The 16,658-nt window shown below is 50.8% G+C and overlaps 2 protein-coding genes across 5 annotated transcripts; one reads left to right on the top strand and one right to left on the bottom strand.

The window, feature by feature from the left end:
- The first annotated feature begins 777 nt into the window (after positions 1–777).
- On the top strand, positions 778–6,139 carry POLR2H (RNA polymerase II, I and III subunit H). Of its 2 annotated transcripts, none has more exons than XM_084801625.1 (5): positions 778–1,093; positions 2,253–2,336; positions 2,414–2,507; positions 3,768–3,851; positions 5,778–6,139. In XM_084801625.1, the coding sequence occupies exons 1-5, from the start codon at positions 1,021–1,023 to the stop codon at positions 5,893–5,895; spliced, it is 453 nt and encodes a 150-aa protein (XP_084657751.1). In that variant the 5' UTR covers positions 778–1,020; the 3' UTR covers positions 5,896–6,139. The 2 variants fall into 2 exon arrangements, with proteins under 2 accessions (XP_084657751.1, XP_084657752.1); XM_084801626.1 differs by lacking the exon at positions 778–1,093 and adding an exon at positions 1,961–2,010.
- A 3,599-nt stretch (positions 6,140–9,738) lies between these two features.
- Positions 9,739–14,735, bottom strand: THPO (thrombopoietin). 3 transcript variants are annotated; one of them, XM_084800946.1, is made up of 7 exons: positions 14,468–14,528; positions 14,068–14,107; positions 13,002–13,155; positions 12,573–12,700; positions 12,277–12,363; positions 10,874–11,041; positions 9,739–10,667 (listed from the first exon to the last, which is right to left on the bottom strand). In XM_084800946.1, exons 3-7 carry the CDS (start codon positions 13,012–13,014, stop codon positions 9,993–9,995), a joined length of 1,071 nt encoding a protein of 356 aa, XP_084657072.1. In that variant the 5' UTR covers positions 13,015–13,155; positions 14,068–14,107; positions 14,468–14,528; the 3' UTR covers positions 9,739–9,992. The 3 variants fall into 3 exon arrangements, with proteins under 3 accessions (XP_084657072.1, XP_084657071.1, XP_084657073.1); XM_084800945.1 differs by lacking the exon at positions 14,068–14,107 and having other exon boundaries at positions 14,468–14,735; XM_084800947.1 differs by lacking the exon at positions 14,068–14,107 and having other exon boundaries at positions 13,002–13,150; positions 14,468–14,551.
- Between the last annotated feature and the right edge of the window lie 1,923 nt (positions 14,736–16,658).

Raw genomic sequence — 16,658 nt, 5'->3', positions numbered from 1 at the left:
AGGGCACAAAGAGGGATGGACAGTGTTAGGTTGGGACAAAGTCCAGAAATCTGTGTAGAGAGAATAGTACCAGGATGAAGACCCATTTAGGAAACAGAAAGGCTCAACGGGAGGGTACAATGCCCAGATTGTAATGAGAGGAGGAGGTAGAAGAACCTAGAACGGAGGCATCACAAGCCGTCGTCTCCCAGCGAAAAGCGGGCGAAGGCGCGCTAGCTCATTGTCCAGAAGAGGGTAGTATAAGTGGGGTGACAGGCAGTACCAAGTTCAATTGGCAGTTCTAGGGGATCAGTGTGAGGCTAGTGCCAAGCAGGGCCAAGGGAAGACGGGAGCGGTGAAGAGGTGAAGTCCCACGGGAGGGCACAAAGCGGGCTTTCCTTTCCCTGAGAGTGACATCATGGCAAATTCCCAAACCGGACGAACCCGGATCGGGTGACGTCTAGCTGGTCAGAGCCAGCTCGGACCAGCGTGGGGGACCTCGGTGGCAATCCGAGGGGCTGGGCACTAGATCCCGCTGGGCCTGCGCCCTGCGGGGCGGGGTTCTGCTCCACCCGCCTGCAGCACGGACTGTGCCCTCGGCCGGCACGCGGACCGCAGGGAAGGGCCGGGCTCCTCTGGGCCAAGGATCAAGGTTCCTGGCTGGGTTAGGTCCCCAAGCTTTCCACGCGTCTGGATCGGGGCTCCGTAGAGGGCGCCGTGGAGTCGGGCGCAGCGCGGTACCCGCCGGAGGTGGGACTTAAGTGTGACCCCGCCTTGGGCGGAGTCACCGAGCTTTGAGACTCGCCCACAAGGCCCCAGGAGCTCCGAGCTGGCCCTTCCCGGCGGAAGTCAAGAAGGCCCGACAGGGAGGCGGCGGAAGTGGCTGTGTTAGGGGCAGCCTGTGCGCATGCGCCCTCCGCCTCCGCAGCGGCTTTTGGGGCGGTACTCTGCCCTGTCGTCTTTACTCCACGTGAAGGGGGTTTGCGAATCCCCAGTGGTGGTCGCGCGCTCAGCACCTCTGCGGCTCTCGTGCCCCTCACGATGGCGGGCATTCTGTTCGAGGATATTTTCGATGTGAAGGACATTGATCCAGAAGGCAAGAAATTTGACCGAGGTAAGGTGTGTTAGGGGCGGTATGAGGGAAGTGGCCCGTCCCACCCCATCAGTACCTTCCTTCAGGAAACAGTACTTTTTATTTTATTTTATTTATTTTTTACGAATGAGAAACTTGAGACAGCCTTTCCAATTATATTTGCGCTGTCTGTCGCCTGGGTGGCCCACAGCTTTGGTATGCCCCCTGGGAACCTTTCTCAGTATTACGTGCTCTACCGTGCGCCTCTCTCACACTCATAACTTTATTCTTATAAGAGATGGTGCCTTCCTTACCTATTTTGTTACCTAAGGTCATGCAGAGAGTTACCTGCCTGCCGTCCTAACCCATAACTTTTGTGTTGCCCTAAGAACTGTCAGCTTTTTTAGAAGCCCTGTTTGAATTTCATTCAGCTGACTGCTTGGTGTATTTAATTTCCCAAATGATCCGCAAGTTGTCTCTTCTTGGTGTCACTTTACCTGGAGGCAAATGTTTTCTTTTAAGACAGACGTCAATCGGGCTCGGTGGCTCACGCCTGTAAGGCAGAGGCCGGTGGATTTGTGCGCCTTCAAGGCCAGCCGGGTATACAAGAGTCCAGGGCAGCCAAGGCTACAAAGAGAAACCTTGTCTTGAAAAACAAAACAACAAACAAACAAACAAAGACAGAATCCGGGAGGTGGTGGTGGTGCAAGCCTTAATCCCAGCACTCAGGTGGGTGGATCGCTGTGAGTTGGAGGCCAGCCTGGTCTACAGAGTGAGTCCAGGACAGCCAAGGCTACACAGAGAAACCCTGTCTCGAAAAACCAACAAAACAAAACCAAAAAAAAAAAAAAAAAAAAAAAAAAAGACACGTCAGTCCTGAATACACCCAGCATATTTCCCTCAGCACAGTTGTCTGCCAGGACGACAGAGCCTCTGGACCAGTGGATTTCTTGTTCAGAGTTAAGTTTAGTTGAAATCGACCAGCATGCTTAGAGCCGGGAGACTGGCTTCTGCCTGAGGAGTTTTGCTGCTTTCTTGGGATCCTGTCACCCGCTGAGATTTTTACCTTCTCCCTTACCAATCTGATTCTGATTGCCTCGTGGGTGTGGGCCTGTCAGATGATTTGGCGACCCCCTGTCCCCCCATCCCCTGCAAGCTGGCATCTCCAGGTTTTGTAATCATGTCTGTCACTCTTCTCCAGTATCTCGTCTGCACTGTGAGAGTGAATCCTTCAAGATGGACCTCATCTTAGATGTCAACATTCAGATTTACCCCGTGGACTTAGGTAAGTACTGAATGCGGGCGGTAGCAAGAGGCTCTTAGATTTCCACTTCCTCACTGTGGTGGTGTTGCTCTTTTCAGGTGACAAGTTCCGGTTGGTCATAGCTAGTACCTTGTATGAAGATGGTACCTTGGATGATGGAGAATATAACCCCACAGATGACAGGCCTTCCAGGTGAGGCAGTAGGGAAAGGGGGACTAGGGTTGCAATATAATATACACTTAGAATATAAAATATACACGCACGCATGCACACACATAAAAGTATATAGAAAGGTCTTTTGTTTTTGTTTTATTTTGTTTTTTTTCCAGACGGGGTTTCTCTGTGTAGCCCTGGTTGTCCTGGCACTCCCTATGTAGACCAGGCTGGCTTCAAATTTACAGAGATCCACCTGCCTCTGCCTCCCCAGTGCTGGGATTAAAGGTGTGTGCTGGGATTTCAGGCATGTGTCACAGTGCCCGGTTCGAGATCTCTTTAAAAAAAAAAAAATCAGACAACTAGTTTTATCACCTACTGAGAACAGTGGTTGTAAGCTTTTGAGCCGCAGCTATTTCTTTATTTGCGATGGGGTCTCACTTTGTAGTCCTGGTTGGCCTGAACTATGTAGACCAGGCTGGCCTCACACTTACAGACACACCTACCTCCTCACTGCTGGAATTAAGGTATGTACCACCACACCTTGCAGGTGCAGGTTTTTTAAGGCCAAGGAAATGATTACACCGTATGCTGGATTTTGGGAGGGAGCTTGGTGTAATAGGAAGACTGCCTACCAATAGCTCTGGTGGCCAACACCCTTAATCTCAGCACGGGTATTTGTGAGTTCAAGGCCAGCCTGGTCAAATAGCCAGTTATAGCCAGGAGTACTGAAGGCTAAAAGGCTGTAGAATCACACTGAATTTTCAGTTCTCAGCCTTACTAGTTTCTTTCTTTCTTTTTCTTTTTTTTTGGGGGGGGGAGTGCTTTTTGAGACAGGATTTCTCTGCTTTAGCTCTGGCTGTCATGGAACTCACTCCGTAGACCAGCCTCAAGCTCAGAGATCCGCCTGCCTCTGCCTTTCGAGTGCTGGGATTAAAGGCGTGTGCCACCCCTGCTCTGCCAACCCTCCCATTTCTCATCAGTAAAATATAGACAGCCACAGAATTTCTGTAGTCAAGTAAGGTCATGTTTCTTTAGCGCTTGTTACCAGTTTCTGTTTTTTATTTTATTTTATTTTATTTATTTTTGGTTTTTTGAGGCAGGGTCTCTCTGTGTAGCCTTGGCTGTCCTGGACTCACTTTGTCGACCAGGCTGGCCTCGAACTCACAGTGATGTGCCTGTGTCTGCCTCCCGAGTACTGGGATTAAAGGTGTGTGCCACCACGCCTGGCTCCAGTGTCCATATTTAATGCTCTCTTGTACTATTACTGTGAAGAATAGCTTGGTCTGTTGTTTGTAGGGCTGACCAGTTTGAATACGTAATGTACGGGAAGGTGTACAGGATTGAGGGAGATGAGACCTCAACTGAAGCAGCCACACGTCTGTGAGTAGTAACCTTGTCTGGGAAACCCTCCCGCCGCTGCTCTGCTTCTGGGTTCTTTTTTTTTTTTTTTTTTTTTTTTTCTTCTTCTCTAGTATCCCAAACCTAGGTGGAGGAATTTGTCTTGGGAAGTTTCCAGTCTGAGTGTTGGCTACTTATATCTCCTGATGTCAGGATCTCAAGGCCTGTAGTCCACACAAGACACTGGGAGGGACAACAGAGCATCTTCCTGGGGGACTGCAAAGGCCTGTAGTCCACACAAGACCCTGGGAGGGACAACAGAGCATCTTCCTGGGGGACCGCATGCAGCGATTTACGATTAGACCTTTTTGTTTGTTTTTGATTGTGTACGTGTTGTTACTCTTTAACCTAGCCCTAGGTTCTTTGGTTTCCCTGCCTATTTGTTTTTGTTTTTTCCTTTTAAATTATGTTAAAACAATAAGGTTGTCAGAAACTTGAAGCAGAGAAGTAATGTGAAAAAGAACAAAAAGTCACCTAGGGAGTTTTTACATAGGAGTTAGAATAGCTGCTGTGGTGACGCACACCTTTAATCCCAGCACAGGAAGCAGAGGCAGGTGGAGCGAAGTGAGTTCTTGGCTACCCTGGTTTACAGGGTGAATTCCAGGACAGCCAGAGCTATAGTGAGAACCTGCTTTGAGAAAACAGAAACAAACAAAAAAGTTTGAGTAGTCTAGTTTTTTTGTCTGATTGGTTGGTTTTGGTTTTGCAAGATAGGGTTTCTCTGTGTAGCCTTGGCTGTAGTGGAATTCACTCTATAGACCAGGTTGGCCTTGAACTCACAAAGATCTACCTGCTCTGCCTCTGAAGTGCTGGGATTAAAGGTGTGCACCACCACTGTCAGGCTTTTTTTTTTTTTTTTTTTTAATGTTTACTTTTCCATTTAAGATGCTTTACAGTGTTTCATTTTTTGTTTAACATACTTCTCTTTTTTTTTTTTTTTTTTTGAGACAGGGTCTCTCTGTGTAGCATGGGCTGTCCTGGAACTGACTCAGGCTGGTGTGGAGCTCAGGAGATTTACTTGACTGCCTCTTGGGACTGGGCTTAAAGGCACAAGCCACCCTCCTGGTCCTTAACATTTTTAGAAAAGTATTTATTTATCTGTGTGTGTGCCATGTGAGCCTGGGTGCGTGAGTGTTTTTTATTTATTTTATCTATTTTTTTTATTTTTTTGGCTTTTTGAGATGGGGTTTCTGTGCTTTAGTTCTGGCTGTCCTGGAACGTGCTCTGTAGAGCTCTGGAGCCTTGGCCTCCAACTCACATGCCTCTGCCTCCTGAGTGCTGGGACTAAAGTTGTGCACCATCACGTCCAGCTGAGTGCCTGAGTGTTAGTGTGTGTATCTCGCACAAGCGTGAGCCCACTGAGTTATAGTGGTTGTGAGATGCCATGTGGGTGCTGGGAAGTAAACCCAGGTCTGCAATCTGCAAGAACAGTTAGTGATCTTTTATTATTATTTTTGTAAAGACTTATTTTATTTATGTATGCAGTGTTTTGCCTACATATACTCCTGTATGCCAGAGGAGGGCATCAGATCTCATTATAGATGGTTGTGAGCCATACCATGTGGTTGCTGGGAATTGAACTCAGGACCTTTGGAAGAGCAGCCAGTGCTCTTAACCTCTGAGCCATCTCTCCAGCTCCTACATGAAGTCTAGCTGTATGACATTGCAGTGACGGTGATACCTTTATTTGTGTGTGTGTGTCCACTTACCTGGTTCTGGGCATAGCAGCCTATACGCCTCATTAGAGTAAAGGGACATTGCGTTGTGCATGTCTGCATTGACTCTTGTCCCAATCTCTGGTTACTAATGACAGAATACTAGGAGGGTGCCTTTAGGAAAAATGGATGGAGAGCTGCTGGGAAGCTGTTGCCTTAGCGTTCAGACCCAGGCCGGGGCCTTCTGTTTCAGCTCTGCATATGTATCCTATGGCGGCCTGCTCATGAGGCTGCAGGGCGACGCCAACAACCTGCACGGATTCGAGGTGGATTCCAGAGTCTATCTGCTGATGAAGAAGCTGGCGTTCTGAACTTCTGAGAAGCCAGACTTGCCGTTTAGTCACTCAAGTCATGGACATTGTTCAAGCCCACGCGGAGAGGCTGCCGGGGCTCGCCTGTCACGGGGACTCGCTCGGCGTCTGCTGTGGGCGCATCTTCAGTGTGTCTGCATTTAATGGAAAGCTGACCTGTCTGGAAAAGGCCCAAGTGGGAGAGCTCAGCTTGAATCTGAACTTGTGTGTGATATTCTTTTGTATTAAAGTTTACTTTTTCAGACTCTTCTCTGTCATTGGGGGTTGGGGCACCCAAGGTTTTGCTTTTGCTGTGTAGCCCGCAGCGGCCTTGGATTTGATGCTCCTGCCACTGCCTTCTGAGTTTCTGTGATTGTGTCTCACCTGATTTATGAAATGCTGGCTGTCAAAACTAGGGCCCTTCTGTGTTCTACAAAGGAATCTCTCTGTCTCTGTCTCTCTCTCCCCCCACCCTCCTCTCTTTCTCTGTGTGGGTGTGCACTCCCACCGGCTAGATCCTGGAGACTGAACTCTGATTGTCACACGACAAGCCTCTTTACCCACTGAGCCTGTTTGCTGGCCTCCAGTTGTTTCTGGAGACCTGGGTTTGTCACAGGAGCAGCGTCCCCACCCCCCAGGGTACCTGGGGTGTTTCCTTCCGCATCTTTTGTTGGTCTTTGCAAGAGGTGTTAGAAATCGTGTTTAGGGAAAATGGGTTGAAAATGAGCAGCCTCAGCGGGGAGGAGGTGCAGAGGTGGTTTTCTCACCTTCCACAGTAGGGGGTGTGCGCGTGGGTGGGTGTGATGCATTGGGGGTTGGGATGAGGGGGTTTGCGTGGATGGGTGTGATGCATTGGGGGTTGGGATGAATCTATAGACACTTCTAACCATCCTATGGAGTCAACGTTGGCTTTGGTTACACCCAGAGACCCTCATCAGTGTTGCGATGTCACTGTCACAGTAGACCCTTGGCTGTCCCGGCAAAGAAAAGGGGGCTTAAATGGAAACATTCTGCTTGTAAGCACCGGTTCCCCCAAACATTTATTTTGTTTTATTGTATGGAGTAGCTAACTTCTTTCAGGAGTCCTTCCTCACTACCAGGTCCCAGAAATTGACTGCATTTGGTCAGGCTTGAAGTCGCTCTATCGTGTGTGTGCGCGTGCGTGCGTGCGTGCGTGCGTGCGTGCGTGCGTGCGTGCGTGCGTGCGTGCGTGTGTGTGTTGGGGAAGAAGTGGTGGGATCAGTTACACAGAATGACTTGGTTTAGACTTTGGCTTTGGTTTTGATGGTTCAGGGATCAAGCAAGTGTCATGTCACTGAGCTAGATCTTCAGGCAAAGTTAAATTTTTTTTTTAGGTTTTTGGAGACAGGGTTTCTCTATCTTTGGTTGTCCTGGACTCACTTTGTAGACCAGGCTGGCCTTGAACTCCCAGCGATCCGCCTACCCCTGCCTCCCAAATGATGGGATTAAAGGCGTGTGCCATTATGCCTGGCCTAAAATAAAATTTTAAAGGTAGAATTTGAAGTACCAGCTGCCTGAAATGTTATAGCCAAGGATGACTTTGAATTTATGACCCTCATGCCTTAACCCCCGAAAATGCTGAGTCTTGAGAAGGCAGATAGGTTTTCTTTTGTAGAAACCAGTTGCTCAGATTTGCCAGCATCAGATGTCTGGAGCATCATCTTCAGTTCAGCATCCTCAGAAGTCATCTGACTTCTGAGAACCCACTGTGTTTGGTCTCTGGTTTATCTAGTTCTGGGTGTGCTGGCTCTTGGGTTCTGGAAAGTGTTTGGCGTAATACTTTGTTTTGTTTTTTGTTTTTTGTGCCAAGAGGATTGAATCCAGGACTTTCATGCTAGGCAACGGCTCTACCATTAAGGTATGTCCTTGTCATAAAAATTAATTAATTTGGGCTGGAGAGATGGCTCAGAGGTTAAGAACACTGGCTTTTCTTCCAGAGGTCCTGAGTTAATTCCCAGCAACCACATGGTGGTTCATAACTATCTATAATGTGATCTGATGTCCTCTTCTGGCCAGCAGGTGTACATGCAAACAGACTACTGTATATATTATCACATCGTCATCATAAAAGATAATTTTTAAAAATTAATTTTTGAGACACAGGCTTTTGTAGTCAAACTCCTTATGTAGCTGAAGGTGGCCTTGAACTGATCCCCCTACCCCTCTACCTTCCAAGTGTTGGATAAGCCCAGGCATTTGCTGTTGTGTCCAACTTTTTAACTCACATTTTATTTTATTTATTATCGTGTGTGTGTATGTGCAAGTGTGGAAGTCAGCATGTGATGTCATGCACAATGAGGCTGGAAGGCAACTTTGGGGAGTTCTTTCCTTTTCCTTGCGTTCCAGGCATCCAGTTCACATCAGGCCATCAGGCTCACACACGGGAAGCCCCTCTGCCTACTGAACCCTCTCATGGCCCTAGATTTTTTTCTTTTTCTTTTTTTAAATTTAGTTAAGTCTAACCTCCTTTAGTGCTAGGTAAAATCACACAGTACATTTATGATATTCTAGAATCAGTAGATGGAAGACTTCTTCGGGTACAAACCGACACAGTCTGAGATTTTGATAACCTGCCTTTTTTTCAGCTCTGTGCATCTGTAGATTCAGGCTCTGCCCATGGCTACACCTGAAGGTGTCTGAGTCCTCATCCGTGCGAGCTCAGGTCTTCTACTCAGAGCTTCTTAAGAATGTGTTTAGTCTCCAAGGACTTGGAAGCCTCTGTGTTAAGTGGACTCACCAGAGGACATGTCACTGGGTAGATGGGTGGGCTGCGACTCAGCCTGGGCGGTCCCTATCTGCTGGAAGGCTATGTGACCATTGGGGAGTCATCTGGCCCTGGGATCTTCACATGTAATACAGAGATGGATAATAAAATACCCAGAGATGATTCTGGGGCATCTGGTGCCTCGGTGAAGAATACCTTTCCCTTGCCTTTTTGTGTGGCAGTGTTTGGAACTGTGGGATCCCAGCTGCTCCACCTACATGGTAGCCTTACCTCTCTTGCTTTGGAACAGGGGAGAGGAAAAAGCTCCCACTAAGTCTTCTCGAAAGACTCAGGCAGTAGTAGGTTGACCGTTGACAATACAGCTCTTTTGTGTGTGTGTGTGTGTGTGTGTGCAAAGTAAACCTCTGGCACCAACAAAACAATTACTTGCAAAACCCCAGAAGTCTTCCTTCATTTTGGGGGTTCCATGTAGGGATCATGGCAGCCTCACAAGGCTGTGTTTTAAGAGGCATTTGTGGAAATGAGAAAAAGCCTTGAATTGCTCTGTGCCTGTCCTGCTGTGTGAGCTGTGGAGCTTGACTCTTGCCACTTCCTGCACTAACGCCTGACCTCCACAGGAGGGAAGCAGGAGCCCAGGCCAGGGCTAAGCCCCTGCTGAGCTTCAGATGCCCTTAGCTGTTTGCTCAGCTGCCACCTCCAAGTCTGGTCTTCACTGAAGCGTCTGCACAGCCTCACCTGGGGCGTGGAGTTCCCCAGGCTAGCTTTCTTGGGAGGTAGGGTCCAGGAGATCTACTGTCCCAGGGAAGAGCATCGGTCCCTTGATCGTCAGTTGGCTTTTGGATGCTCGCATTTATTCTCTTACAGGCTCAGTTTGTCTCTAAGTAGGGACAGCCTTCCTAAGAGGTAACCTGCCATTCCTTTATCAAGAGCAGTCTTGAGGACTAAACATTCTCACTGAGAATTATAGTGAAGGGAATGAGAGCCCTGGGCCCCATAAGCATGAAGAAAAGGGAACTTCCTTTTTGTTTGCTGGCACATTGTTACTCTCTACATTGGTTAAAAGGCTCAACCAGTGTAGGCACTTGCAGAATTATTGTATGAAGGCACATAGAGAGAAGTAGTGATTTTTCAAATTTATCCAGAAAATAGACCAAAGATAACTAGCTGCTCTGATGAATATTGCTGATAGGTTTAAAAAAAAAAAAAAAGCTCGTAAGATTTTACGATGTCCTGTCTTGTGTATCCCCTTCCCAGGGCCTTGGGTTCCGGGCAAACGCAGGACATCTAGTGCGGCTGCGGTTGTGTCTCAGAGCCTCTCCTGCGGAAGGCTCATCTCTTGAGATGTTGCAGATGCTCGCTGTGCCTGTGGCCCTCATCCTTCCCGAGACAAATTCTGGGAAGGAGGGTACACTGCGATTGGATGAGGGCGGGTGGAGTTAGGCACGCTGGTGGAAGGACCAGGGACCAGGGGGTGGGGCTGGGGTGGAGGCCCGCGGATGGGCAAGGCTGGTGAAGGAGAGAGGGGTGTGTGCCCATCAGGACCAAGGGTCGGAGAAAGACGATGCCCACTTTGGAGATTGAGTGGCAGGGGGCCTTGGTCCAAAGCTCCTGGCAGAATGTCTGAAGCTTCCAGGATCTGAAGTGAGGCTCCAGCAAGGAGCCCACGAGTTCCATTTACTGGTCCTTGCGTCCTGTTTAGGTACCCGGGGATTTGCTCTGGAGATCTGGAGGTTTGATTTAGCTGACCAGGAATGATCTTGGCTCTGAATCCTTGAAGCCTGTCCAGGAGTCCAGGGCCAGTGGTAGTCCTGGCTATGACGCTGAAGTTTGTCTCCAACAATCCAGAAGTCCTGTTTGGGAGCCTGTTCAGTGTGAGGACTTGAGAGGCACTGCTCAGGACGGCCGGGGTGGGCAGGGCCCGTCTGACACAAGGGGCGGGGCTGTCTGCCAGCAGCAGGAAGCGCACCTTTCCTCGCAGCAGCTGTTGCAAGTTCAAGAAGATGGCATTGGGATCCTTGTGAGCTGTGGTCCTGCCCTGTGGAGGAAGCTGAAGGCAGAGGATGGGCCTGAGGCCAGAGAGCAGGCCCACAGAGCAGGCCTCTCCTGACTAAGGAGAAAAGATTCACTGCCAGCGCCCAGGTATTCCGGCTGTGAGGCAGCACTTCCGATAGGCCAGCTTTCACACACCCAAGGCACCTAGAATCCCTTTCCTTCCCCAGGTCTTTGGAGGTGCTCTCTTGACTGGGGACTTACCTGGGTTCCTAGGAGGCCCTGCAGCGCCCCCAAGAGGAGGCGAACCTGCCCAGCAAGCTGGCCCAGGAGGGATGAAAGGCAGGAGGGTTCCAGCTGTCTGCGGGCTGCCATCACTCCCTCCAGTAGAAGGGTCACTGCCCCTAAAATGTCCTGTGCCTTGGTCTGTTCCTGGCAAAGAGGAGAGAAGTAGACCGCTTCAAAAAACGTGCTAATAATGGGTGGGGAGCCCATAGGAGTAGCCAGCAATATGAGTCATAGAGGCTGAGAATTGGACAGGATGAGGGTCCCACCCATCCCAGGAATTCCTTCACAGGCTCCTAAACAACTGGTCCTTGGCCTCTGCTTCAGTAACCCCGGTGTCCATCTGCCTAGCCTGGTCTTGCATTGGACTCTTAGTCAGAAAGCCACCCTACCTCACTGGAGCTCCAGCCCTGGCCTACAGGGCTACAAAATTGTTGCCTATAGCCTTGCTGTGCTAAATGTAGCAACAAAGCTATCGCCATAACCGTGGAGATGAGGGGAAGAGACTTAACAACTGGCAGAGCTGGGTATGACAGCACATGCCTGTAATCCCAGCACTTGGGGGCCCGAAACAGGAGGATCACAAGTTCAAGGCCAGCCTGGGATACATAGTGAAGACCCTATTACAAACACACAGCTAGAGCTATGACCCATATTGCTACTTACCCCTCTTCAGACCAGGACCCCTCGGAGACTTGAAAAGGAAGAGGATTCTAGGTAGTACAGGCATGTGCCACCTGGCCTGCGTTGGCATCTATCCATAGCTTAGGCTAGCCAGCAGCTCCTCATCTTCCTGCCCCACCCTTTGAGCTGCTGCTGGGGTTTCTGGTTCATGTTACCATGCCCAGCAAGGATTTGAATCTTGGTTTTGCTTTAATTTAGTGGTACTTTCTGCTTTGTGCCACCACGGGCAGCAGATCAGACTTCCTTCGTGGCAATGTAAGAAGGTTAAGGAAGCCAGGCAGATGTGGTGCACACCTGGAATCCCAGCACCTCGGGAGGCAGAGGCAGGAGGATCACTGAGTTCGAGGCCAGCCTGGTCTACAAAGTGAGTCCAGGACAGCCAAAATAGCACAGAGAAACCCAGTCTTGAAAAACAAAACAAAAACAAAAGATTGAATAAGAATTACCACAAGGGGCATCCAACCAGCCCTTTGGGGGGGGGGTAGTGTTTTCAAGACAAGGTTTCTCTGTGTAGCCTTGGCTGTCCTGGACTCACTTCCTAGACCAGGCTGGCCTTGAACTCACAGTGATCTGCCTGCCTCTACCTCCCGAGTGCTGAGATTAAAGATGTGCGCCACCACTGCCAGGCTTTAAGGTAAGCATCTTCCCCCAGCCTAGACCTGGCACGTGTGAGGTAAGCACACCTGAGTCCATCTTACCGTCTGCGCTTTCCATTCTCCCAGGCTGAAGTCCACAGCCGGCAGCAGGACAGGTGCGGACAAAGGGCTGACGTCAGGGCACTGGCTCTGTGAGGCAAGATGGGTAGGAGGAAAAGAGCTGAGACAGAGGTCAGGATGGTGGTCGTGACCGGAGCGCTTTTCCTCAGGACCACGGTCAGACAAGAACTTCTAAGAGACAATAATGCAAATCACGGCCCTTGACAGGGTGGGGACATGATGGTCTTGCCGAAGCCAACACCAGGCATGAGGGGAAGTGAAGGCGTGGGGTTGCTCACCAGCCGGCTGTGAAGGAGGTGGGAGTCACGAAGCAGCTTATTGAGGAGTCTGGGGTCGCAGGCAGGCGGAACGGGGCTGGACAAGGTTAGCCTCGCAGTCAGGAAAAGCATGGCCAGCAGGAGCAAATCTTAGATGAGGAGAAAGTTGAAGGGTCGTCGGTAAGGAGGGGTCATTCTCAGGTGGTGACTCAGGGACTCCTAGATGGGGACCCAGACCTAAAATCCTAGGGCTTGGTGTCCAGACACCTGTCCCACCCCTCTGCTCCGGTAGCGTTGTCTCCACCGCCCCTCTGCCCCTGCACACCCACCCGCCCCCCCCCCACCAAGCCATTTGCCTTGTTTTTTTTTTTCTTTTTGAGGCAGGGTTTCTCTGTGCTGGGATCACCACACTGCCGAGCCATTCTTAAACTTGCTCCTCCGTTTCCTTACCAGTCAGCTCCATTCTTTCCAGGGTGTCTGGCTGGAGGGGCTCCCTGTATGGGGCCTCTCCCCTGAATCTTTCCTGGGGCCATGGAGGCGGCTTGACCTTTTGCACTTCTGCACAGAGTGGGGGGCGGGGCACAGGTGGGCCAAGGAATCTACCCTGAAAATGACAGAAATGGTGCGTCTTTCATCAGGTTTCAAGGAAAAAGACTACCTGGCCCGGGGAAACACACACACTAGGAGGCCTCAAGCTGCTGGCCAGCCAGCGCCAGGGTTGCTAGCATTCCAACTGCTCCCGTGTTTTCTTGTGACTGAAGCATATAGTGTTTTCTCTTTGTCAGGGCTCTTCAGTGACTCTGAAGTACTCTTGTCACCCAGTCTGCAGATGGCCATCATGCTGAGAGCAGCAAGGCATGATGTATACATACACACATCTTAATTGGATTCGAATTCAGAGCAGTGTTTGCCGTTAGCTGGGCGGGGATGTGGGATGGGAGCAGAGAAAGGAAGTGTGTGTCTGGAGAAGAGTGGAAAATGGGTCATCAGGCTAAAAGGGAAGTAACAGATGGGTGCGTGTGCTGAGGACCAGCTCTGGGAGTGGGGCTGAGGTAGGAGACTGATAAAGATATAACGGGCCACCAGAGGCAGGAGTTAAGAGATGCTAGCTTCTCTTTCTTTCCCTATTTGCCCTGAAAATAAAACCTGGAATTTTATTTATTTATTTATTTACTTTCAAGTCCTGAAATGCTCCGTTATTCAAATCAAAGGGCTAATACTATTAGGACTTCCTTCCGGAGGCAAGTGGCCTGAGATGGGGCGGTTACACAGCAAGATGATGCCTACCGCACAGGGTTTATTTTCCCATAGACTCTGCCCATGTAGATCCATCTCAGCTTCCCCTGCCTCCCTGCCCCCTCCAGATCCCCTCCAGCTCCTTCATGGGATCCCCCACTTTTCACAGGTTGAACAAAGAGACTGCACCTGATTCAATATTGGCGTCTCCGGCTAGTCTGTCAACATATACAACCCCCAGCGCCCTCCCCACTTACACTTTTCTGGTGCCTTGGCTCACCTGACCCAGCTTCCCCAGTCCCAGGACTCAGAACCTTAAGCTGACAAGAATGACCATACGAGAATATGAGGATTAGGATTATGTCCGTTAGGACAAAGTTCTCAGGCCCTACATGCAGTTCTTTTTTTCTTTTCTTTCTTTTTTTCTCAAGGCCCTTAGACAGCCAGGACTATTCTGCATTCTACCAAGTCCGTGAATAGTCCCTCATAAACGCGTTACCCAACCCCCTTTCCCCACTCTGTCCTGCTCCTCCCATTCTGGGAAGGCTCCACTCTTCTTGACAAAGGTCAGTGCCCGTAGGTTCCAGTTCGCTTGCCCCTCCCCCCAGCTAAGAGCCCAGTTCTTTTCTGTTCTTCATACCATACCCTCACTTAACCCCCGAACAGTGCTTGTCACTCACCGGGCAGGTGGAGAAGGGCTCCAGGACCCAGGTGCACAGCAGGCTGCACTCTGGGGAGCAGGTAGGTAGGAAGACACTGGTTGGGGTACAACCCCTCCTCTGCAGTAGGGTCATAAGCCTGCCCAGGCCATTTGCGCCCAATCAGAGAGCAGAGAGCCACCAAGTCCTGGTGAAGGCCCCCGGAAGTGACGATTTCTTTTCCTACCTACTGGAACTGGAGCCTCTGCCTGGACCATGGTCCACACATGGAGCCCAGCTCCTACACACACACACACACACACACACACACACACACACACACACTTCCAGAGAGGATTTGCATAGGAGGAACTGTCTCATGTCCAGGGAACATGAGAACGTGGGACCTGGCAGAAAGAGACAGAGAGAGTGTTAGTCAGCCAGAATACATTTGTCCCTGGGAAAGAGAGGGCTTGTTTTAGACTGATGGGGTCTTAGTTCCTGGCTCTCCAAATTTCTTTTCCCTGAGCACCATACCTGCTGCCAAAATCCAACAGCACTCTAGCCTTCCTGCTTTCCTTTCCATGCTCCCTTAGCCAAGGGAGCGTGTTTTTCCCCCTGGCATTTCCCTTTTCTTACTGGCGATTTAGGCGTTACCTATATTAGAGAATAGTCGTGTCATAGGAAAGGGCTGTGACAGATCGTGGGAGCTGAGGGTGGAGGGTGGGGAAGGGATGTGTGTTTGGTTAAGACTAAGCCTGGAGCGCGCCTTTAATCCGAGCACTCAGGAGGCAGGAGCAGGTGGAGCTAGGTGAGTTTGGGGCTAGCCTGGTCTACCTACTGAGTTCCAGACGGCCAGCCAGGGCTACATAATGAGACCCTGTTTTATTTTATTTTTTTAAATATATTTCATTTTATTCTATGTGCATTGGTACGAAGGTGTCAGAATCCCTGGAACTGACAGGCGTGAGCTGCCATGTGGGTGCTGGGAATTGAACCTTGGTCCTTTGGAAAAGCAGACAGTGCTCTTACCCCACTGAGCCATCTCACCAGCCCCCTGCCCCAAGAACCTGTTTTAAAAGACAGACAGACAGATTGACTGGGCTCAGGTGGCCCTTCTTCCTACTGGGGCCACAGAAACGGGAGAGCTAACCCTACTTTTAGCTCTGTGGGCAAGCCTGCCCTTGATTGCTCAGTGGTCCTCTTCCATTCCGACAGCGATACATGTGACAAGAGAAATAAGCAGGCCCATCTGTCCCTGTCTTAGGAGAGGCAGCTGTGGGCCTCCCCGACAAGCAGCTCCTTGCTGCCTCCTCTTGTTCTTCCCTTGGCCCAGGCTCTAGCTCCTATGCTTTCAATCCCTGTCTCCCCACAGTCTGTCCTCAGGGACCTCCTGGCCTGACCTTGTCCGCTCTCCCTTGTTCCTCCTCAGGCTTCCTCCTGCGCCTACTCTGAAGATGGGCTGTCTACTAAAGAGCATGGGCCGGGCTCCCGGAATTCTCCAGTTCAATAAGAGATGCCTCCTAAGATTAGGAAGCCCTGTGCTGGGATAGTGGGAAAGATGGAGGGGGTAGGAGGAGATGGGGGAGGCATGACCAGAAACGTGGGACAAAGGAGGTGGGGGAGCGAGCTGGAGAGGAAGAGGGTGGCCCCTAGGATGAAGGAAAAGGGTGAGAAAGCCGGAGGTGATAGTTGGATGGGCGTGCAAACAGGTTGTGTGTGTGGGGGGGTATTACTTCACTCAGGGGGAAGCGCTGCTGCATTCTGGCTAGGGCCCTGTCCCCTGGAAACCTCAGAAAGAGAAGAGACCTTAGAAGGGAAACAGGAATACAGCCAGAGTGAAGAAAGGGGGGTACTGTGGGACCTAGGCAGGGGAAGATGGTTGTCCTTTTCAAAGACAAGTTCTCATCCTCCCGCGGCCCATCCCGCCCAAGACTGGTACAGGCCGGAGGCTCAGCCTGTACTAGCCTGAGGCTCCGGTCTAGGGATGGACACCACCTCCAGGGGTGGCCGCAAGAAATGTGTATGGGGGTGTCGAGACCCGCCTCTCCTCCCCTCTTTGCGCCCCCTGGTTCCTCCCTTCCCCCTGCCCACTCCGCTCCCCCCCCTCCTCCAGTCCCTCCCTCCTCCCCTGCCGGGTCCCAGCCTGTCCCCCTCCCCCACTCGCGATCCGGCCGCTGCTGCTGGGCCGGACCCCCCGGGCTCAGCCGGGCTCCTTGTGGAGTCGCCGCCG

The sequence above is a fragment of the Acomys minous genome, assembly GCF_964271855.1.
Source record: "Acomys minous genome assembly, chromosome: 11".
Lineage (NCBI taxonomy): Eukaryota > Metazoa > Chordata > Mammalia > Rodentia > Muridae > Acomys > Acomys minous.
Note: the sequence above shows the minus strand (reverse complement) of the source record. Positions and strands in the feature narration are given on the sequence as shown.

Coding starts and splice junctions, on each gene's coding strand:
- POLR2H (XM_084801625.1), top strand. CDS start 1,021: ATGGCGGGCATTCTGTTCGAGGATATTTTCGATGTGAAGGACATTGAT. Junction 1,094..2,252: donor AGGCAAGAAATTTGACCGAG/GTAAGGTGTGTT, acceptor ACTCTTCTCCAG/TATCTCGTCTGCACTGTGAG. Junction 2,508..3,767: donor ACAGATGACAGGCCTTCCAG/GTGAGGCAGTAG, acceptor TGTTGTTTGTAG/GGCTGACCAGTTTGAATACG.
- THPO (XM_084800945.1), bottom strand. CDS start 14,581: ATGACCCTACTGCAGAGGAGGGGTTGTACCCCAACCAGTGTCTTCCTA. Junction 13,156..14,467: donor AGCCCTTCTCCACCTGCCCG/GTGAGTGACAAG, acceptor TGTCATTTTCAG/GGTAGATTCCTTGGCCCACC. Junction 10,668..10,873: donor AGGGCCTCCTAGGAACCCAG/GTAAGTCCCCAG, acceptor CTCTGCCTTCAG/CTTCCTCCACAGGGCAGGAC.